General features: G+C 35.0%; 1 protein-coding gene across 14 annotated transcripts in view; it reads right to left on the reverse strand.

The window, feature by feature from the left end:
• The window catches only part of Stxbp5l (syntaxin binding protein 5L), a 239,596-nt gene that overhangs the window by 49,668 nt on the left and 165,896 nt on the right, over positions 1 to 24,032 (reverse strand). For 11 of the 14 annotated variants that reach the window (XM_052740651.1, XM_052740643.1, XM_052740644.1 and 8 more), the window contains 4 exons: positions 23,756 to 23,928; positions 22,285 to 22,410; positions 10,457 to 10,608; positions 8,255 to 8,326 (listed from right to left, as the gene is read on the reverse strand). In XM_052740651.1, coding sequence (XP_052596611.1) covers positions 8,255 to 8,326; positions 10,457 to 10,608; positions 22,285 to 22,410; positions 23,756 to 23,928 — 523 coding nt within the window. The remainder of the gene's footprint in view (positions 1 to 8,254; positions 8,327 to 10,456; positions 10,609 to 22,284; positions 22,411 to 23,755; positions 23,929 to 24,032) is intronic. The other 3 variants (XM_052740647.1, XM_052740655.1, XM_052740650.1) reach the window with 1 other exon arrangement.

Genomic DNA, 24,032 nt, shown 5'->3' on the forward strand with positions numbered 1-24,032 from the left:
AGGGGTGGAGCTGCCTAAGCCCTTTCAAACTGAAGCTCTAGATACTGGATACTGAGTTACAGGATTTTATGTTTTCTTGCTGGGTTATGACCTTACTTTGGACCAATGTGTCCTCACTATGTTCCTATTCCTCTATTTGGAATGAGAATGTATGCTCTGTGCCATTGTTAAATTAGAAGAACAAATCTGTGTTTTATTTTATAGGGGGTTGCACTTAGGAGTCTGCCCTGAGTCTAAGAAGAGACTTTTAAACACTGGTACAACTATTAAGGACTATGGGGATTTTTTTTAAGTTGTACTAAATTGATTTGCATCATGAGATGACCATGAGCATATGGAGCAAAGGACAGAATTTTATGGCTGAAATGTAAATGTCTCCCATAGGCTCATGCATTGACTACTTGGTCCCAGCTGGTGGTGCTGTTAGGAAGGTTAGAGAATCTTTAGTAGGTGGAACCTTGCAGAAGGAAGTATGTCCCTGGGAGAGTCTTGAGGTTTTACAGCCTAGCTCCTGGGTAGCCTCGTGTGTCTGCTGCCACACCTTCCCTGCCACAATGGACTGTATCATCTCTTGAACTGAAAGCCAAAATAAACTCTATCTCTTTTAAGTTGCTTTTGTCAGAGTATTTTGTAACAGCAACAGAAAAGAAACTAGTATAGGAACAGAAAAAAATCCTCATAGAATTTGCAAACTAAAATGTAATGTCATATTATGAATATGTGGCTTAACCCCTATGTTCATAGATGAGATACTGTAAGATCAAAGAGGTGAGGATATAATATACTTTTTTGAATAAATAAATTCACAGTAAATCAATGATAAAGCTTAAGCAAAAACCAATCTATAATTATAATCATTCATCAGAGTATGTTCTGAGAAACATATCACCAGATGATCCTGTCATTGTATACATATCACAGAGTGTACTTATACAAACCTGGGTAGTATAGCCTTTAAAATATTCAGTACATATGAGCTATTTCTCCTTGTCTGAACACTTTTACAGTATGTTACTGTACTATTTACACTGTAACACAATCATAAGTCTTTACATTTCTAATCAAACAAATGATAGGGTAAAAATTCAAGGTCACAGGAAGTTTTCTGCTCTATCATATTCTCAGAGTTGAGCTTAAGTTCTAAGGCATGGTATTTGAGATTTTATTGGAAATTTCAAAAGCATTGGAAAATTTCAAGATTTTTTTAACTTAGTAAGATTATCCAACGTTTAAATTTCTATTTTCTGTCACTATATAGTTATAATATTTACTGATATAAGCATTACTATTAACCTGAAAATAGACTTATATTAAGTAGTTAACTTAAATGATATTGAGCACAATTTTATGCCCAAGAGATAAAAAGTAGATACAAGGAAGTTTATTATTACTTATTATTAAATAAGTAATATTAATTTACAATTGCACTATGACCTTATCTTATGTAGTTCTTGAATTTTTGTTCACTTAAAAGGCTTTGTTATATAACATTCAATTAGAAATAACAGTTTATAAAAAAGGAAGAGACTACCTAAACTAGAAATATTAAGAAAAGTAACTTGGAACAACAGATAAATAATAGAAAAAAGAATTATAATGATTAGTGAGTGATGTGTATGGCTGGAAAAAATTCTCCAGGCTTTAGAGAGACTTAGAAAACTTTGGCTGACTTTGAATAATCAAAGTTATGAATGTCTAATGCCCACATTTCATTATATGTAATATTTTGTACGTAATACACTGCTAGGTAATTTATGTAAGTTATCTCTTTTACCCCTAACAATATCATGAGAAAAGTTATATTATTACTCTTATTATACTGATAAGAAGAGGCAGAGGCCATTACATAAATTTCCCAGGCTATATAGCTCTTAGGAAGTAGGAAAGATGAGATTAGGTAATTACAGTGTAATTAATAGGCAAGAAGCATGGACATTTCACAAAAAATTAAAATAAAAAAACTAGAAGTTAAAAACTTAGCTTTAAGGCTGGAAGACAATTATTCTGTAAATTGCCTGCCACACAAACATGGGGATCTGAGTATGATCCTCAGGACCCATGTAAAAAAGCCAGGTATGGTGGCACATAATTGCAATTCCAGTGCTGGAGACACTGGCTGCCTCAAAGAACAATGTGGATTATCCCCAAAGAGTGGCACTTGAGATTGACCACTGGCTTCCTCATGTGCGCACAGACGTGAAAACGTGCACCTCCATGTGTGAGCACTTGCACATGCAGGAGCACACACACAGAGCTAAGCTTCATCTACCTATTTCTGTACTGCTTAGTGAACCTGCTGTTTGTCTAGCTCTTTGACTATAGTTGTAATCAAAATGGACTTAATGAGGAAACGATTTCCATGTGTCAAGTTACAATGTATCCCAAACTCATACTGAAGATTTTATAGTTATTATTACTTAATACAATTATTAAAACAATAGTTTTTTGAAATATACATTTTTTTGACTATGGAAATAGTATTCTATCCTTATATAAAACTTGGAAAAATAGGAAAGTGACTGAGGAGGTATAATTATATCCCAGTTTTGAGTCATTTTCTCCCTTTTATGATTATTTTAATGTAATATGTTTCATGTTCATATTTTATAAGCATTTTTCCTTTCATTTAAACATTGACAAGTCATTGCAATGCTGTAACATAGTTTTTATGGGTTTTTTTTTTTTTTGGTTTTTCGAGACAGGGTTTCTCTGTGTAGCTTTGCGCCTTTCCTGGAACTCGCTTTGGAGACCAGGCTGGCCTCGAACTCACAGAGATCCGCCTGCCTCTGCCTCCTGAGTGCTGGTACGCCACCACCGCCCGGCTTTAATGGGGTCTAATATGGTCTAATAATACCAATCCCGGCACATGTGCTGATTCCCATCACCTCACCTTCCCAAGAATTGTGTTCCTTTTAGTATCTCCCCTTCTTCCTTATCACAAACCTCTTTCTGAATAGATGATTTCATGTTCATGTAACTTTATGACATGATGTTTTCTTTAAAATTGAGAATGAAAATGTCCTTTTAACAGCTTATCCAATCCAAGCACTGAGGAATTTGTTTTCACCCTTCAAAGCCATTGGCTTTGAAAGTGGTATGATCTAGCCCTGTTTTTTGGGGTTCCTCATCTGTTTATTACTAGATAGAGAAGCCACTTGGTTTCCACCTGGGCCTCTCTTACTTTTGCTGTAGTCTGGAAACTATCAGCACGTGGAAGTCTTTCTCGGGTTCACCTCTTCTGTTACCATCTGCCAGAGACATCACTTTTAAACATCACTAAGTCATATATTTTAAAAAAATAAATCACTGTTTCCTTATTTTGTTGTCTAAAAATATTGACTTTGGTTATTTCTGGCAGTAAATCCAATCTAGTGCTCTGATTCTAGCTTGTTTGGAACTGGAAACCCAAAGTTCTGACTGCTTCCTTGTTATCTTGCAAAGCTTCACTTATGTATTTCCTTCTTGAATAGGCTTTTCTCTGATAAAACAAAAACCAGTACTATAATTAGCCTCTTATCTCATTTCTCCACCATAGCATGGCTACCTTTCAGTTATAAGAGTCTATCTATGGGTTTATTTACCTATATAGTCAACAGTATTTGCAAGGAAAAGACTAGGATTGTTTCTCTCACCACAGTATACTAAAGGCCTCAGAAAGTTGTTCAACACAGTAGTTGAGGGTTCATGCCTAATCTTGTTGCATCTTGTTCTGCCATGTTTGTTGATATATCTGGGAGGCCTGCTCTTTTCTGAAGGGAAATGGAGAGCAGTGGGTCTGGGGGAGAGAGGAGGTGTGTAGGGAACTGGGAGGAGCAGAGGGGGCAAGGCTGTAGTTGTGATGTATTGTATAAGAGAAGAATAAATAAAAAGAAAATATTGAATGAGTGGATCTCTTTGTTTATCACAATTTATGCTGATATTTTCTTTTGTCTGGATATTCCTTCTTTTTTTATCCCCTTTTCCTTTACTTTTCTTCCATTCTGGACTTTGTTTTCAGATGTTTATTTTTATCCTTCCTTTATAGTTCTCTTACATTTACCTTCTCCTCTTCTTTATAATTAGCATCTTGTCTCATTTTTTTGTTTTTTTTTCTTATTTACATTTTGAGGACATCCTGCCATTCTTTAATCAGAAAAATCTCATTTGGTGAACACTGAAAAATTGCAATCTCAAAGGATCCCTTTTTGTAAATTATATGTTGAGGCACAAGCAAATGTTTCTTGCCACACTTTACCTTAAATGTATCTTCAAACTTCCTTTCAATAACATTGATACAATCAGTTTTTAACTTGCAACATTTCTGACATTCTCAGAAACAAAGCACTAGGCACTGACAGGCAGATGCAGTTTTAACTCTATGGCTTCCACACAATGATCATGATGCTGGAAGTCACTTAACCATCTGCTTTTCGATTGCATCACACATTAATAATAAACATATCTAATAGTTATAGAAGTTCTTCTACAAAATCAACCAGAAGAATTCTGCAACTCTTTAAGAGAGGTAGAGATAATGATTTTTATGCTGTTTTTATATATGAGAAGAAATCTCAATTATCTTCTTTAAGGTTATAATAACTAGTCAATGAATTGGAAAAGTAGAACTTGATCTAAATTTGAACATGTGGCTGCTGCTCTTTCCAAAGCATTCCACTGCTTCTTCAAACAGTAATTTGTTAAATATGAGGATTTTCTTTAAGTTATAAAATTTTATTATTTTATGATACAAGAGATTTGCAGACATGAATTTAAAGGATTGTGAAAGACAGATTCTTGGATCCTAAACTAGATGATTAGATAATCAGGAAAATAGACCAAGAAAAGATTCAAATTAAGATATTCCATCAAAACTAGAATCATAAAATTCACATATGAATGTGATATTACTTCAAGAACAAAATTGATAGGACAGAATAAAAAATAAAAGTTTTTTTAGAAATATGAGACATTTACAGAGTATTTTACCTAATTCTTCAGTTCAAAAATATGAAGAATTCAAATTGTCTCAATTTGAATGTGTCATTTTATTGATAATAGGTAATATGGAAGAAGGTAATAGCTTTTGATTATAGAATATGGATTTTCTTCCCAATGTGACTAAAACTTTAAGAGGCAAGAAGAGGTACAGGATAGCATGATGGAAAGCACATGGGTCTTCTTAGTGCCATATTGAGGTGAGTTTGTCTGACTATCCTTAAGGATTTTAATACAGGAATTTCATCTCTTTCAATGTTAATTTTCTCATCTATAGATGAATATATCAACTAATCCTCATTCCTTCCTTCAAGAGTTATAATGGCCATTAAATAAACAATTGACTAGCATAATGGTTCTTAACCTGTGGGTCATGTCCCCTTGGGGGTTAAATGAACCTTTCATAGGAGTTGCCTAAGATCATCAGAAAACATAGGTTACATTACAATTCATAACAGTAGAAAAACTACAGTTATGAAGTAGCAACGAAAATAATTTTATGGTTGGGGGTCACTACAACATGAAGGACTGTCTTAAAGGGTCACAGCGGGAGGAAGGTTGAGACCACTGGACTAGTACAATGGGAATAGGATGAACTGTCCACAGAAGTGGGGTCTCTCTCCACAGATGTGAACACCACAGACACCCGTTTCTATAATTAGGAGAAATACTTCATGTACTGTTTCTATTATAGTAATATAGGACTATACAAATACAACCAGATTATACCAACTACAAATTTAACCCACATTTTTATGAAATTTATTTCTAATAAATCTATTTGAATCATTAAAGAATCAACCCTCTTCATAACATAAAATATTTATCATGAAGAGAGGACTTTAAGACATCTGGTTACAAGTTTCAGAGCTATTTGATCTGCCACAGAGACCACTGGTAGAGACATGGAATTCCTATTTAAGTTCTATATTGTAAGGACTCAACTTTACTTCTCTTTTGTTTATGTAGGTCTCTGGTTAGAAAAAAATCTGATAATTGTTGCAAAATTCCAATTAATCCAGTATGACAAGAGTTAGTTCTCCTATTTATCCAATATGAGGAGTCCTCTGACTGTCCATGGCAATGAGATTGCTTTCTGCCATGCATTATCTTACTCCATCATTTATTTGCTAAGCTGAGAACATGTGCTGCAGTAGAGGTCACAAGAATTTAATTTTTTTAAATTTGAATTTTCACCTATTGAATTTAAATTTCAAATGTTTAACTGATGTGTTTTTCATATTCTTGTCATGTAGAGTACAAGTATAAAATATATAGCTATATAAGTGAATTGAAAAATATAGACATGTTGTGTACAAGCTTGTATATCATAGGCACTTAATTAAAGAAATTGATACAAGAGGGCTTCGATTGCAGTACAAAAGGTTTATTACAGAAAAAGCAACTTGAGCAAGTCATTTATGGAGAGGAGATGGGAGTAAATCAAAAAGGTAGGGAAATACAGTTGGGTTCAGCAGCACATTTTTATACACAAGAAACAGGAAATTATATTTTAGAAGACACTAAATGTAAGTTTAAAAGCTTAGACCTTATTATTATGGAGGGACTACAAAAATATTCAGCAATTTTTAAAGCTTCCCAATACTACTGTGTGGCTGGCATTGTGGAATTCTGACAAGCTCAGAGTCAGCAATTGTTCTCTGTACTCTACTTATAATAGCATCACATGTTTATTATAAATCTATGAGAAATCGGTAAAACTTGAATCCCATATTCTTGAATATTTTGGGAGGCCAAAATGGTATTCAGATATATTGGGAACTATTGAAGAAAAGTTGCAAACTCTATGTGGTTGCACAGGATGGGTATGAAAAAATGGTATAAAGTAGGGATCAGTAAACTTTTTTTTTAAATGTACAGAGAGACAGCTTTGTGGGCCATATGATTTTTTTGATTACACAATCCTGCCACTGAAATATAAAATCAGCCTTTGAAAACCTGTGAGTGAAGGGGTATAGCTACATTGCAATAAAAGCTCATTATGGAGCTATGCGTTATCTTACTCCATCATTTATTTGCTAAGCTGAGAACATTGCAGAAAGCAATCTCATTGCCATGGACAGTCAGAGGACTCCTCATATTGGATAAATAGGATAAATAAATTTCACATAATTTCAAAATGTCAAGAAATATTCTAGTATCTCTTTCTGCTTTATGAGTAGTTGAAGCCAAGACAGATGTCAAAAGTGATACAAGTCACCTGGAGCAGGTACAGTGGGCTGTGTCCTCAAAAGGGTGACTGGTGGAGTAGAAAGGTAGAGAGCACAAACAAAAGCAAGTCACACTGGGCACTTCCAGAAGATTGGAAGGGCTTCACAGGAAACAGCGTCTTGCCAGGAACATTAAATTTGTAAAGTTTTAACTTTTATAATGGGGTGTGCTTCAACTAGTAAGAGTGTGTCTGAAGAAACTCAGGTTACAAGAATATGTTCAAATGTATGTGTGCTTATATGCATGTGTGTATATTTTTATACAACTATAATGCCATATTGTAGATTTTGGCAAGCAACCTGACTTTCACAAATATATATTAGCATAATATAAACATTTTTCATATCAGTAGCTATTTACTCACAATATCACTTGAATTGTTAGATGTTTAGTGACATACACCCTCACGCTTTCTGTATCAATGTTTAGAATTACTTATTTCACCCATTTTTACATCTTCATTTGCTACCATAGGAATTGTTAATATTATTCACCTTTTAGTAATGACTTTAATTCCTCTATGTCACAGGGTTTGGTACCTAAAATCACCATTGAACCATGTTTGAGAGTATTCTATTTTAATAAAAGGCATCATAAATTAGGAATATTTAGTTATCCCCAAGAACTAGAAAAGATTATTTTCATACTAGTTAAAATAAAGTCTCAAAATGGTCAAAAACACAACACTGACAAAATAAGGAAGCACTGAATTGTTATTGACACAGTATGTCAGGTTCATAATTTCTAAAAACACCACGACTCTTCCTCCTTACAAAGGATACACAATGACTACCGGACTCATGGACATGGCTTGAAATGTACACTGAAACAAGGGGTGAGTGAGTGGGTACATCTGGAATATTGAAATCAAAATTATGAAAATTCAAAATTAAAACATCAGATTGCATTTCCATAACAAAACAAAAATTTGCATGCATGTTGAATGTGTTTTATGAAAAACACATTGCAAAGCACTCATGAATGATTTAACTCAAGCATTATGACTTTAAAAAAAAAGAGCTATTTGCCTAACCTTTATAGAACTTACTCTGATAGGAAGTACGGATCCGTTTCGTTAAATCAGGATAAAAGTTAGACAGCCCACGCATGCAAAAGTTGTCTTTGGAACATGCCAGAGCATCAGCATCAGCAGCAGGCAGAGGAAAGAGAGAAAATAGTCTAAAGTGAAAGGAAGTGATATCATACCAGAATCTAAAACAGCCAAGATGAAGAAATTGTAGCAAGATTAGGCAATCAAATTAGAGAGGAGATATTTTAAAAATAAATCAGTTAGAAAGGGGATAGATGAATGATGAGATGCTGTAGCCATTTATTTAATCAAATACCTTATAAAGTTTGTGGTAAATTCTTCTTACGTGTTTTTACCATGGTGGAATGATTTCATTTGTAATACTACATAAAAATATTTTGTTAATATTAAGGTTGTTATATTTAATCTTTTATCATTTAAAAAGACAGCTTAGTTATTTAGTTTTTATTTTGTTTTGTAATATAAAGTATGCACTTATTATAGTTACCTTATATAATAAAATAGAGACTCAGTTTACAACTTCAGTTTTTTTTTTTTTTTTTTTTTTTTTTTTTTGGTTTTTCGAGACAGGGTTTCTCTGTGTAGCTTTGCGCCTTTCCTGGTACTCGCTTTGGAGACCAGGCTGGCCTCGAACTCACAGAGATCCGCCTGGCTCTGCCTCCCGAGTGCTGGGATTAAAGGACAACTTCAGTTTTTTTCCTCATATTTAAGCTATCAAAATTTTAATCTGTAGTCATTATTGTTGAAACTCAACGGGTTTGAATTACATATGTTTTCCCAGTCAAAACACTCTTCCATCCCTAAGTGGATATTAGACAAGTAATTGACGTGCTGGCAGAGGATCTACAGCTTTTCTGACCAAGGGGTACTTTGAGTCTGCAGCAGCTCCTCACTACCTGCCCCTAATGGCTTCCTATCTTAGACTCTGAACTTTCAAAATCAATTGCCTCTTCTCCAAACATGAAGGAATAGTTCTGGTTTTCTTTCAAAAGCTAGTAATGACAGAAGCAGAATCTGCAGAACTAAAATTTCTAGGATACTAAGATAATACTGAAAGCTGAGATCCCAAACAAAAGCCTGGCAAGTTCTGAAGCGCAAATGCTGTGCCTCTGAAAATGGTCTAAATTAGCAAGCATTGAAGTTCACAAAAGAAAAGTTAACAAAGAAGAATGTCAATCAAGCACCATTAGTCCAAATGGGAAATTCATTTAATGTTGAAACTGACCCATCCGCAATTTGGACAATAACAACTATCATATATTATAAAATATTCTTTTTATGGGTATCTTTAGTAAAGGTCTCAATATTCAGTTAATTACTGGTAAAATAAGGAGATGTAAAAGCACTATCTAAACGTATAACACTATAGAAACAATTTTAACCAACTAGATGATAAAAACACAAAATTTATGGATGTTAAAGCCGCTTATTTGAAATTCCTGCAAAATTTTGGATAATTCAGGCATCTAAGTTTGGCATCACATCCTAATTAAACCTTAAACAACTTCTCTCTCGTAGTTAAGTTAATTTGCTTGTCCTTCTAACAAAAATGCCATCTTTCATAGCACTTAAAATATCAGAGAGTGGTATTTATTATGTTTATATACATATGTCCAATTTAGTCATCATCAGTAAAAAAGATGATGGCCACAATATAGTAACTTAAAAAATGAAAAATGAGCCAGGCCATGGAGGTGCACGCCTTTAATCCCAGCACTTGGGAGGCAGAGGCAGGAGGATCTCTGTGAGTTTGAGGCCAGCCAGGTCTACAGAGTGAGTTCCAGGACAGCCAAGGCTACACAGAGAAACCCTGTCTCAAAAAACAAACAAACAAAAAATGACCTTAGACTGTATTTGAAAGGGGTTAACAATATTAGAGGAAAGTTAAACTGTTTAGTCCAAAATTTTTAAAGCAGTTTTTCCGCCAGAGTCCCAGTTTTCATATCAGTAGGTTTTTATTTTCTGTTATTTCTTAAGAATTCAACCCAAGAAACTTAAGATGCTTCCTAACTTCAACAGCAAACTAAACTTTAAGCACTGCTTACTCTGTTCAAAGATTATTGCTGTTTCATCCCAGTTCATTTTTGTGCATGTTGAGTCAGTATTACCATGCATTTGAATGGCATAATGCAGGAAAGACAATCTGCAAGAAAGCAAGTGAACAAATGGAGTTCCAAACCCACCCAGTCTGTTTCCTACCTGCAATGAACTGCTTGTTTTTTCGAGGAGACCGGGGCTGTCGCTGGTACAGGTCACTTGATCTGTAGAGGTCAATGGTTCCCATACTTAACAGTACTGTCTTCTGTATGAAATCCACCACAACCAACCCAGTGCAGTTTCCAAATGCAACTCTGAGAGCGGGAAAAACACAGAACCAAAATGTATAATAAGCATGGTTATTTTTACCTTTAAGTTAAATATAAGACTGCTGGGAAGTAATCTAAGATTGGGGACATCAGACAGTGATTAGTGTTTCAAAGTCAGGAAACAAATCTACTGTACATATGATAGATTGAGTATAATAACCATGACTGATTACTATAAAAAGTAGAGATGGCTGGCAATCATATTTCAAGTTTTATCATTTAAGCTGTGATTAATAATGTGCTCTTTAACTTGATTTTATAGTTTTAGAGAATAAAAATGACATAAATCCTTTTTCCTGTGCAAAGGGTCAAGAAATAGGCACACTAACTAGACACAGATGTGTAGGTAAACTATCAGATGGCTTTCGCAAATAAGATTGTGATTATTTTGTTCCAAATTAATCATTTTCTTTTCCTTTTAACCTTTCTCCCCCTATCCTTACTCTGGATTCTTCTTCCTTCATTCTTCCTCCTCCTCCTCTTTCTTTTTCCCTTGTTCTTCTCCTTCCTTCTTCCTCCTTTTCCTTTCTCTTTTAGGTCAGGGACTCCCTAGGTAGCCAGACCCTCCTTGAACTGTCATCTTCCTACCTTTGTCTCCCAGGAGACAAGGTGTGCACTACTACTACATATATCTAGAGGTTGATATCATAGTAGATAGAAATACAGCTTGATTTATGAAAAATGATTCCTCTCATCTTTGTTCAGTACTGTGTCTTATAAATTAAATGACAAATACAATTTGACTAATTAACTAGTTGGTTCAGTAAAGCAGCTTTCCCAGGCAGGCTTTTTTGGTCACCTGAACTATTAAGTAAGTATATATTAACTCCCATATCTGCCCATTTACAACATGCTCTCTAGCTAAACACTTCCATTCTGTCATTTCTACTTCTAAACTAGTTATACACTCTATATGATTATGGTTTGTGTGTTGTTTAAAAGCTCCATATTATTTTATTACTTAGATTGAATCTTGTTTATAAACAATGTGCATAGTTTCAATCTTACTCTTTTCCTTCTGTCACACTGTCATTCTCACAAATATAAGAATAAGACAGAACAAAACTCTTATCCACTTAAAATATTTTCCTAGTTCAACTGAAGTTCTGTGTATTCCAGAAATTGAAATCTTAAAAAAGTATATAAGACTCAGAATATCCTGGGTTAATTTTATCTGTTTGATTTATAGGTTATGTAACTTTGAGAGAAATTAATGAATCTAGTTTATAAGGTTTTTTTTAATAAGAATCAAAGCAGAAAATTGCATTAAAGTACTCTGAAGTTTTTCCATGAAAAGGAATAACTAATTTTAATATGAGTAAATGTAATAGTATATGTATTTAAATCTTTAGTCTTTATTATATTGAAATGTTGCTAATTATTTCTATTATAAGCAATAATGAAGCTTTCAACATAATGATCAGAAGAAAAATAGCCAACTAGAATGTGTAATAATGATTTTTGTGTTGGATTTAAAATATGAAGAACTGCAAACTTATACCGTAATAATGAGGAAACCAGGAAGTGTTTGTTAAACAGTCTGTGAAGAAACTGGTCTTAATCTACTTTAAACAATCAGAAAACTGGGCTAAATACATTAAACAACAGCTTTTACATGTTAGGCAGCAGTCAGCAGGAAGCAGTGAGAAGAGATTGACAGCCTCATACATGTTCTAGCTTAGTGAACGTTTCCTGAGGCAAAGGAAAGAAACTCAAAACTATCAGTGATCTCACTGAATCGAAGAGACAGATATCAGGAGGTAAGGATGCAAAGCAGCTAGAACATAAAGGGAATATGAGAGAGAGAGAGAGAGATGCACATGGAAACTCTACTAGGGATTTGGAGATTATTCCTACAAAGGCCAGCTACATACTAATCTGGATATTCATGTGAAGAAACTACCAAAAGCTTAGGGGTAGAGGGGTGGGAAACCAACAAAAAAGAAGGCAGAATGACTTCCAAACTTCATAATGCTAAAATAATTCATATTACTATGAACTACACTACACACAGAACAGTAGACTTTAAGGTGTCAAGATCAACACTGGGATAAATTAACCATAGAATTAATTCTTCACCTACTCCAGCAAAGATTTAGAAGAATAATTGCAAATAACTATTTTCCAGAAAACACCTGAACACTGTTGAGAAGGATCTAGCAATATAAAATAAAAAATATAAAAGTTATAATAATCAGTGTCCCAAAGCCAACAGACACAGAAAGAATTAGGAAAATTTTGAATGAACACAATAGGGAAAAGAACTTACCAAAAATATAACCAGAAATTAAACATGAAAAAATAGTAGAAAAAGATATTAAAAGCTCTTTCAACATGTATATTCCGAACAATATCATTTCAGAAGGCTGAAACACATTAAAATGATAAAATGAGAAATAGAAGTTATAAAAATCTACTCGTTTCTAGTGATAAAAATGTATTGACTGGGGCCAGGCGGTGGTGGCGCACCCCTTTAATCCCAGCACTTGGGAGGAAGAGCCAGGCAGATCTCTGTGAGTTCGAGGCCAGCCTGGTCTACAGAGCGAGATCCAGGACAGGCACCAAACTACTGTAGATTGAACTCAGGGCCATCTACATGTTAGGCAAATAGCCCTCCACAAAACTTTTATTTAGAGAGAGTCTTGCCCAGGGTAGCTTCAGCTTAATATGTGGTCCAGATAGGCCATCAAATTGTGATACTTCTGCCTCAGCTTTCTCAGTACCTGGGGTAACAGGCCTCCTAACCAGCTGAAATTACAGGCTTAAGAGGAATTCTTAAAGCTTAAATGGATAGATGATAATTAATATCATGATAGTATATAAATGTTACCAATGAAGTATAATATTAGTTGGTAAAGGTATATTTATATTCAAATTCATAATAGTCTGAGGATGAAATAACAGCATATAAATCAATTCAATTATAAGATTAAATGTAAAAAGATGTTTTTAAACTACTTATAGTAAAAATTGCTAATGTACACATAAAAATGAACAAGAGTGAATCTGTAGAGGACATGGCAGGTAAAAGTGTAGAGCTTTGAAGAAAATGCAGCTGAGATGTCATCATGTTAGAGTAGATCAAATAAACTTCGGGACAGCCACCAAACAAAAACATATAGTAGATATACTAAGGATAAAAAAGAATCAAAGAATTACCACTACAGAAAATCATCACAGCACAAAGCATGACCATAAAGAGGAAAAGGAATATAGAATCTAGAAAACAATGAAGAAAACTGCACTAATAAACCCTTATCTATCAACAATTATTTTAGCCCTAAATGGCTTAAATTCTGTAATCAAAAGAAAGAGTAGCTGAATGGATTAAAAAAATGTATCAAGATCTGACTATATATGCTGTATACAAAAGACTCATTTTAATTGCAAATTCCTGGTTTTAATTCTTAAAAAAGGTTAAAAGTCATGGGTTGAAACACAGTTCCATGGAAACAATTAAAAGAAAACAGGAGTCGCTTCCATAAACATTTAAGTTTCAAAAAAATAAAATTAGAAAGAGTCTAGAATACCAATACAAACCAAAAACCAAAGTACAACACAAAGATACTGATGAGGTTTCAGATGGAATGAGGACTCTGTTGAGACATAGATGAGAGATTATTCCTGTCATGATGTGGCAAATACTTTGGATGTATTATCTCCATGTCCATTTATGATTCATATGAGACTTTGTGGAAAACTGATGCTAATAGTGATGGATTTAAAGGTAAAAGTTTATATTACAGAATAAAGGCAGAAAAACAAGAAGGCAGTGACAATGCTTTTAGCCAATTTTTTTTTTTTTTTTGGTTTTTCGAGACAGGGTTTCTCTGTGTAGCTTTGCGCCTTTCCTGGAACTCGCTTTGGAGACCAGGCTGGCCTCGAACTCACAGAGATCCGCCTGGCTCTGCCTCCCGAGTGCTGGGATTAAAGGCGTGCGCCACCACCGCCCGGCGCTTTTAGCCAATTTTAAAGTAAAAATTTGGAACAAAGCACAGAAAATCAGATTCAGAATACTGACAATTTTGATAGAAATGCAGCTTGTTTAGATTTACTTGCTCAAGAGATTGGTGTCTATAAAAGAAACTAAATTGGGGCTGAAAAGATCACTTAATGGTTAAGAGCACTTGTTGCTCTTCCAGAGTACTTAAGTTCAGTTCTCAGCACCAACAGGGTGGCTAAAAACTGTCAGGTACTCCAGTTTCTAGAAGACCCAATACCCTCTTCTGACTTCTGCTGGACTATGTACATATGGTACACAGATGTACATGCAGGCAAAACACTGTTACACATAAAATAAAAATAAATATTTTTTTAAAAGCCAAGTGCTTGATACGAAGCTAATAAGAAAGATATGTTAGAGCATCTCGGGCATTGGTTAAGACCGTATCTGGCATAGGTTCCAAGGTGTAGAAGTATAAATTAGAAGTACAAATTAATTTCAAAGATTCTTACATGGCAGAACCTTTTCAGAACAGAAAGGTAACCATTTAACCTAAGGCCATTGGAAAAACTTAGCTGGCAAGACATCCAGAGACTGTTGCAGGCATAGCTGAAGTAGGTCCAAATAAAGCTCAGTGATGGCAGATCTTGTTGACCAACAGTGCTAGTAGTGAAGACATGCAGAGTATAAGAGTTACAAAGTCCTGGAGGCTTCTACCAAGATGTCCAGAGGAAAGCCCAGAAAGCCAAATGTAAGGCCTATTTAGAGTCCCTGTAATGATCTCCTAATAGGGTGATGCAAGAATCCATGAAGGTGACGCTGAAGCGCCTATTGAGACCCAACCAAAAAGCAAGGATGCCAAGGAAGTCTTCTATAAAAAGCTCTAAGTGACAAGGAAAGCCATCATACTTGGCTATATGAGATTGCTAAATCAAAGAGGTGGTGCATTCAAAGCTCTCCTGAGGATCCTTGGTGTTGAATACAGAACTTTAAAAGTTAATGTTTTCTTTATTGGGTAAAGTCTTGCTTTGATCCAATCCTTCCTTTCCTATGTTCTTATTCCACCCTTTTAACTGGGAATTTTTATCCTGTTCCATTGTTTCTTGGAAGTATGTGACTTGTCTTTTTTTGTTTTATCACTTACACATGTTTACAACTGAGTTTTTCAGAGGAGACTTTGGACTGGGTATTTTGAGAAATGATGAAATGGTTAAACTTTGGGGGCTTTCTTGGAGATGGACTGAATACATTTTTCATCATAAGCTAGATATGAGTTTTTCTAGTCCAGGGGTAGATTACTCTGTCTTGGATCAGAAAAGTCCCTGAAAACAAACAAACAAACAAAAACAAAACAAAACAAAAAAGTCCCTGAAAGGTTCACATAGTAAAGACCTGGATCCTAAGCTTGCACTACTGAGTGCTAGAGGAAACCTTAAGAGGTAGAGCCTAATGGAAACTGTAGGTTGTTTGTATGTTCTTGAAGGAAAGAGTAGGGTCAAGCCCTTGTTCTTCCTCTTTTTTTTTTTTTTTTTGGTTTTTCGAGACAGGGTTTCTCTGTGTAGCTTTGCGCCTTTCCTGGGACTCACTTGGTAGCCCAGGCTGGCCTCGAACTCACAGAGATCCGCCTGGCTCTGCCTCCCGAGTGCTGGGATTAAAGGCGTGCGCCACCACCGCCCGGCTGTTCTTCCTCTTTTTAACTTCCTGGCCACCGGGAGGTAAGAATCTTTACTCTACCACATGCTCTCTCCAAAGATGTGGCACCTTGACATAGACCCAAAAGAAACAGAGCCAGCTATTCATTGACTGAAACTTCCAAAAGTGTGAGTTTTTTCCATAAGTTGATTATCTTAGATGATTTTTTTATAACAGTGGAAAGATAACTAAAGGACAGAGCTAAAAAGATGTTGCTATTTAGGCTGTCAATAAAAACCCTAATTTCTGAAACAGAGAACTGTTATTCTTCTCTTTCTGTTCTATCTTTCTTTAAAAATTCCTGTAATCATGGCAGACTAATTTACTAGCTTGCAAAGTGAAAATCTCTTAACCTTCACAATCTGTGATTTAACAGTAGCCCTTGGCAAATTCTTAAAAAAAAACAAAAAACAAAAATAGACGATTAGTAACTACAATCATAGAGGTTGGTGAGGCACAACTTTAAGATGTGTTTCTAGAAAACACCGAGGAAGCAATATTCACCCCTAATGGAAACAGAACTACCCCATGCTAAATTCAATTAATTTCAAGGACACAAAGTTAAAAGAAATAAGTCATTATTTATCTTGTACACAAATAATGAATTTTGAGAAAATAATCATGAAAGCAATCCAGTTCATAATAGCTATTTAAAAAAATCTAAGAGGAAACAATAAATGAAGTTAATGGCTTCTACAATGAAAACCACAGAACTTCCACTAAAAAAGTTGTAAAAAGGGGTTTGGGGATATGGCTCAGTGGATATAGTGCTTTCCCTGTATAATGTCAATTATATCGGTAAATTGGTAATGTGTTAAGTTTGTTGAAATCAGACACTGGAGTATAGAGGCCCTTCCTTGTCTCAGACTCAAATATGCTTATGTCAAGCCTTCTGTAAAGCCCTATCCTGGATAAGACTTCCTTGCTAACTCTGTAAAGGTGAAAGAGAAGCAAATAGTCCAAGAACAAAAACCACTGTGCTCTTGAGAACAATTAGAGAGGAACCATTTCCAACAGAGGTTACTATTGTTTATCTCACAGTATAGCAATGCTTGCAGCAGGAACAGAAAACCAGAGGATGGTCCAGGGAAAGAAGACTCAATCTGAACTCCCAGAACTGACTGCTTCAGCTTTCCCTGCTGATTTCTGCCATGTTTGTAAGTCCTTGATTTGATCATACTACTTTTGTTTGCTCTCTCAAATCAGGCTATTCTTGTGGCCTTTGCTGGATGTTGTGAACTGATTTGATGTTTTGCTATCCATCTGTTACTTTATCTAGCTGTACTTGCTGTTTTTTCCTTTATTTGTACTTGCTACATACTTAATAAACTCACTCATTCAAAACAAAGCACAGCTATCACGGATCATTCTCTGGACCAGAGAGAACACTCTGTAGGCATGAGAACTGCAGCTCAGATCCCAGCACCCATGTGAAAGCCAAATGGGTGTATATGAGAGCTCTGGAGATAGCGACAATGGATCCCCAGGATAGTGGGCTAACTAGATTTGCCAAACTGGCTAGCTCTGGGTTCTGTGAAAGACTGCCTCAGCAAATAAGAGTGACTGAAGAAGACATGTTAAATTCTTGATATCCACGTACATGTGTGCCCTCACACATTTGGACATGTACATACCTTCACACACAGAGAGAGACAGAGACAGAGAGAGACTGAGAAAAATACACAAAAGTAGAGAACCTGCTTGGTTCTTATAATGGAAGAACTAACATTATTAAAATATTTGTATTAGTTGCAGTAATATTTCAATATAGGAGCTGAAGAGATGGCTCAGCAGCCAAGAGCACTGGCTGCTCTTCAAGAGGACACAGATTCAATTCCTAGAACCTTCTGCAACACCAGTTTCAGAGTATCTCATACTCTTGTCTGGCTTCCACAAGTACCAAGCACACATGTACAGGCAAAACACTCAGACACATAAAATAAAATAAATCTGTTTTTTCAAAGATTCAATATAATCCCTAACAAAAAAACAATGACACTTTTCACAAAACCAGAAAAAAAATCTTAAAGTTTATATGGAAGCATGAAGACTCCAAATAGCTAAAGGAAGCATAATGGAAACAAGTAATGTACTGAATCTTAAGTTCTACAGAATCATGGTGGTCAAAATAAGTCTGACATAAAATAGACATGTCATCCAACAAAAGAGCAATCCCAGAAATAAATGTACATGTATTCAGGGTAGATAGCCAACTTATACTCAACAAAGGCACCAACAATCTATATTGAAGAAAAGATGGCCTTTTCAATAAAAAGTGCTGAGGAAACTTGATATATACATAGAATACTGAAATAACTGCTATATTTCAGCCTATATTAAAAACCACTTCAAAATAAATGAAAAACCCAAGTGGAAGATCTGAAACTCTGAAACTAGTGGAATATAAAGGAAACACATCAGTACAGGCAATGATGAAGACTCAAAAGAATAACAAAAGAAAAAGTTGACAAATGGGATTAAATGAGATAGAAATGCTTATCACTTTGATTTGACTACTATACATTTTATATAGCTAATGAAATATTACTATTTCCATATACATGTGTGATTGTACATTAATTAAAAAGGAAAAACAAAAACTTTTAATCTGGAAATAAAGAATATGGATGATATATTCTAAAGCATTATGAAAAACATTTTTAAGATATTCAAGTTAATGATGGTTCTAAAAAGAAATAGTTTTTCTCTTTAAGTAAAATGTGAAAATCGCATTAAAAATTCTAATTACAAAGTAAGTAGGAGTCATGTGCTATCCAAGAAGACAATGGAAGAATTATGTAAAGCCATTTTTGAGATAAATGGGCCTACATGATCATCACAGTCCTGGAGTGTAAATGTGTAGAACATGGGACTGCATATCAAGAGGGACATTCAAAGACTAAGGATTCTTGGTGTTTGGTGTGCTTCTCCTACTCATTCTTTAATAGTGGTTTGTATCAATTCCATGTACAACTTCAGTAGCTTCAGTGCATTATGGGCCACACACACAGCTGCCCCTCAGAAATACTCAGGTCACAAAATTTGATGATACCCAACTCATGTCAGCTCCCATGGCACACAAATACAAATACAGGGGGCTTGCTCTCTTCCATCAACACTTCTAAAGATGTCGCCCTAGGGGCTTTGGGTCCTAGCCCAAAAACTGACAAAGAAGAGCAAGAAAACACCTATGAGGGCAATGACTACTGGAGTTGTAATCTTCCTACTAGTGCATCTACCACTATCCACTTTACCATATTTATGACTCATGGAATGATGGGACAAAATGATTGCTAATTTTTTTTAGAAGCATATAATTGCATAGGATCATGGCTAGAGAAAAGCTTGACACATGAATCATAACTTTACATAGGTGAATGAAACTTTGGAGGAAATGGAATTTACCTCTCAATCAATCATACTTTGAGCCTCATGCATATCTTATTCAGATGACATCTAGATGAAACTGCAAGCTGAGATCTTATAGACAAGACTTTTAGAACTGTTAATGTTGAATAAATGTTATTTTGCAGCTGATAAATACATGAATTTTGGGGAATCTGGAGCAGAAAACTATGGTCTGAATTTCTGTAGCTCCCCCAAATCATGCATTCTATGTGGTCTGAAAAAGGACTTACAATAGAAATATCTTCAGTTGTGAATTAGTGAATTTATTAAGTTTATAGAAAGCAGAAGTGAAAGAACAAATAGGCACAAAACAGATAGGGAAACATCATCAATTCAGGTTATAGCTCTGAGAAGAGAACATTCTGGAGTAGCCTGCTTGAGAGAACAAACAAAGAGAATAAAAAGTTTAGGGCTTATCTGACAGACATCAATTGGGGAAGTTGAGGCAGTCAGCTGGAGTTCCAGACTGTACTTCCTCTTTCTGGATGAGCTTCTGGCTTCTAACTCCCACTGAAGACATTTTCATAGTGATAATTAGCAGAAGCCTCTGTTGAAAATGGTTTTTCTTCCTAGCTGTTCTCAAGGACACAGTGTTTTCAATACGGTCTGTTGGTTGCTTTTTTTCCATGTCACAAGGCTATTGGGCCAGCCTGTCCCTAGACAAGGGACTTTGGAGGACATTTTGGGAGAAACATGCTTACGCTTGAAATGAGGGAGCAGATCAACCCTTTTTTCAGAGCCAGCTTCTCAGTAAGCTTAAACAGTACATGACAATTGACAAATATAATGTGTATTATAAAGTATGTTTAACATAAACCCAAAGGCAATGGTATTGAGATGTGGAGTCTTTCAGTCTTGAGGACTTCCATCTCACAGATGAGATCAGGTCCCTTATGAGGAGAGAAAGCTTGCTCGCTGTATCTTCTACATGAGGAAGCACTCAGATGCCATTTCTGAAACAGTGAGCCCTTGTCAGACATTGAATCTGCTGATGCCCTCATCTTGGACTTCCCAGGCTCCAGATCTGAGTAATAAATATACTTCTGTTGTGTATAAATTAACCAGTCTAAGGTGGTTTATTACAGCAGCCCAAATAAACTAAGATACTTGTCTTTTATTTTTTTTTAATCTCAGAGGTAAAATGTCTATCATTTCACCAAAAAGTGCAGTGCTTGTTGCAATGTATTAGAGTAAGGAAATGGTCTTCACAGTTTAACTAGTAGCTTCTTTTAACCTCACCAGTGGGTATTGAATGTTACTGTGTGTGTGTTTTATTGTCTGAGAATTTTGTACACATATACAATGTGTTTTGATACAAAGTCTATCCCTCGTACTCTCTGTCCAGTTCTTCTCCATTCACTTCCCACCATTTCTTCCCAGCTTCAAGTGGTCATGTGGTTCTAACCCTGAGTCTACTCAGAACTTCCAGTAAGTGAATGGTACAGCTCTATCTGCTGGAGCACGGGCAGCTTCTCATATGCTTTTTGTTTTTGCATACCTGATATAATCATATGCTTTTTCTACTTTATTCTGTTAATTTGATAAATTGCCCTGATTCATTTAAAATGATAAAACAATCTACATTCCCAATGCAAATGAACTTTGGTTATAAATAATTTTACCATTTTTCTTGATAGATTTATTTATATTTTGAATAGAATTTTAATTTATGTTGATATAAGTCATAGACTTAATTTTCCCATTCTTGTAATAACATTTTCAAGTCCTCAAATTTATGTTACTTCATAAAATGAGACAAGCATGATTTCATCTTTCATAAATCTCAGAAAGAATCTGTATAATAAGTATAATATTTATTTCTTTAATACTTGGTGTATCACTTTGATGATGATTTGAGGTGGGGTTTTTGCAACTGAAGCTCTGTAAGGCAAGCACCCAAGTTGCCATTCTCAAGCGCTCCTCAGTGGAGCTCCTATACACAGAAAATGTTTTCTCTAATGATTTACTCTAGCTCTCTTCAGTTCCTGAACTGAGGGGCATCTCTCCACAGCCTTTAATTCTGATCCTCCTCTCCCCTGCCTTCGAAGGCCAGTCTTTTGAGAAGGGTATCTTGAAACTGCTTGAACTCACCCATCTTCAAGTTAACTGGGGTAGAAAACAATACATATTCTTACCATATCAAGTAATGGGGATTATGGATTCCACTGTTCAAGTACATTACAACTGAGACTAGGAACCCCGAGAAGGATAAAGAGTCAGTTTTCATCAGAAACCTAAAACTTCCTCCATTTGCAAGTGTAACGGAAACCAAACTCTGCAGATAGATCTACTATCAGTTAGACAAAGTAGAAGTGAACTCTAGAGACAGGTCAAAAGAAGCTACCCAGAGTGAAACAAAGAGAAAAAGGGGGGCCGAACATCTGAATCAGTCCAAAAAGAGAAATCTGAAGTCAGAGCATTATCACTAATATGAAATCAAGGAAAAGAAAAATAAAATAATCATAGCATAAGTTTAATTATTAATGTATCATACTACAGTCAATCGAATAAAAATTGAACTAGAATTATTCTAATTCTTTAGTTTTAAATTTTTTAAAAGAAACATAAACTGTTTAAAATTCTGTAATACTAAACAGAAAGAAAGTTTAACTACTTACATTCCATACGCTGAGCTTATAGAAAGGCTGGTAATCTGCTGAGGAGGCTCGCCATCTACCCACACCAACTGAATAACGAGATCTGCTTGATAGCCTGGCGGCATTCGCACTGGCCGTGTTTTAACACTAGAAGGATGAGAAAGTGTAATTCTATTACACACAGCTTTAGCGTGCTTATGCATCTTAAGAATTTACATAGAATTATGCTTCAAAAATATTTAACACTGGGGGCAAGAATGTAGATGAGATTTACTTCAGTGTTTCTCAAGTATGTGTCAATAATTGTTAATGGCTACTTCTTCTTCACAACCAGACCTTTATTTCACTGGTTTTTCTCCACCACCCCTATCTTCAATTCTTCTTCATTTTATAAATGTCTAGATAACTAGAAGATCTGTGCTCTAGTGATAGGTCTTCTTAGAAAACAAACAAATAGCTCTACTGTGCTATTTTAAGTGTTCTGACATTATATTGGTTTTCATTTTCTTTGAGTTCAGTTAAATGCAGTAAAGTGGTATGAAGGAAAATTAAAAAGAGAAATGGACTGGCAAGGTAGCTCAGCAGGTAAAGGTTCTTGCCATCAAGCCTGAAAGACCTGAACTTCATCCCCAGGACTTACAAGATGGAAGGAGAGAACAGATTCCTACAGGTTGTCCTCTGACATTCACATGTACAGAATGGTATGTGTGTATACATGCACACAAAGAAGTAAACATAAAAAATACATATTTATAAACTTATAAAAAGCTTTTCTCTAGCTAAAATTTAATGATTTTTTATTTGCTTATAGATTTTTTTCTCCAACTATATTTCCTTTTTGAAAAAAATTTCTTTTTGAAGAAAGTTATGGATTACTGCTAATTGTATAGCTTTTGTTGTTGAAATTTTATCTCTAAATTTTCCATACATATTTGCATAAGAAAGAAAGAAACAAGCTTTCTAGAGTTCTTAAGTAATAGAAATATATATATTGTCATATGTGGCTTAGAGAAAACCCTTGCTTAAGCTGAATTCTCCAAGCAGCTAACATTAGAAACATTTATTAGACAACATAAAAGTAATAACCTATAAAGTCTGTCATGAAAAGCATAAAAGCAAGATAAATTTTGCTATGAGCTTTACAAGCTAAACTTTTTTATTATGTTTTTAAACTTAGATATACTGAGTAAAACGTTTAACAACAATTACTAATTAGAAAAACAGGTCAGGGTTAAATTTAAATTAAATTGACTTGTTAAATTTCTCATTTTATCTAAGTCATGTTTTCTTTAAAATCTTTCTGGGAAAAAAATATAAATAAGCAAATTAAGTATAAAAACACTGTGTGCTTTTTTTTGGAGCTATTTAAAGAGAAATGATGCTCTTGTAACTCATTTAACAATGAGGGAGAATGAAACTTTATCTGTTACAGTGTGCAAGAATTCCATAATTAACATAGGTACATGATTTGGCACTTGGAAGTAGTTCTTACCTGAGGCACGGGATGCTATCCTTCATCACTCCTTCACTAGACACAGTATTAGTGCTTCCGGAGAGACTCCTTGAAGAGGGGAGTTGAGAGGAGAGATCTGGAAATGGCGGACTGGTTTCTGGCTCGGGGGTAATAATATCTTCAACATCACACTGAAGTCGTACCTCTAATGACTAAAAAAGTCAGGCTTTAATGTAGTCTAAGTTATAATAATAATGGTATCTACATTAAAATATCTGAGGTTTTTAGAAATTATTCTTAATTTTTAGATCAGCAA

This window comes from Peromyscus californicus, unplaced genomic scaffold, assembly GCF_007827085.1.
Source record: "Peromyscus californicus insignis strain IS unplaced genomic scaffold, ASM782708v3 Scaffold_16__1_contigs__length_79575227, whole genome shotgun sequence".
NCBI lineage: Eukaryota > Metazoa > Chordata > Mammalia > Rodentia > Cricetidae > Peromyscus > Peromyscus californicus.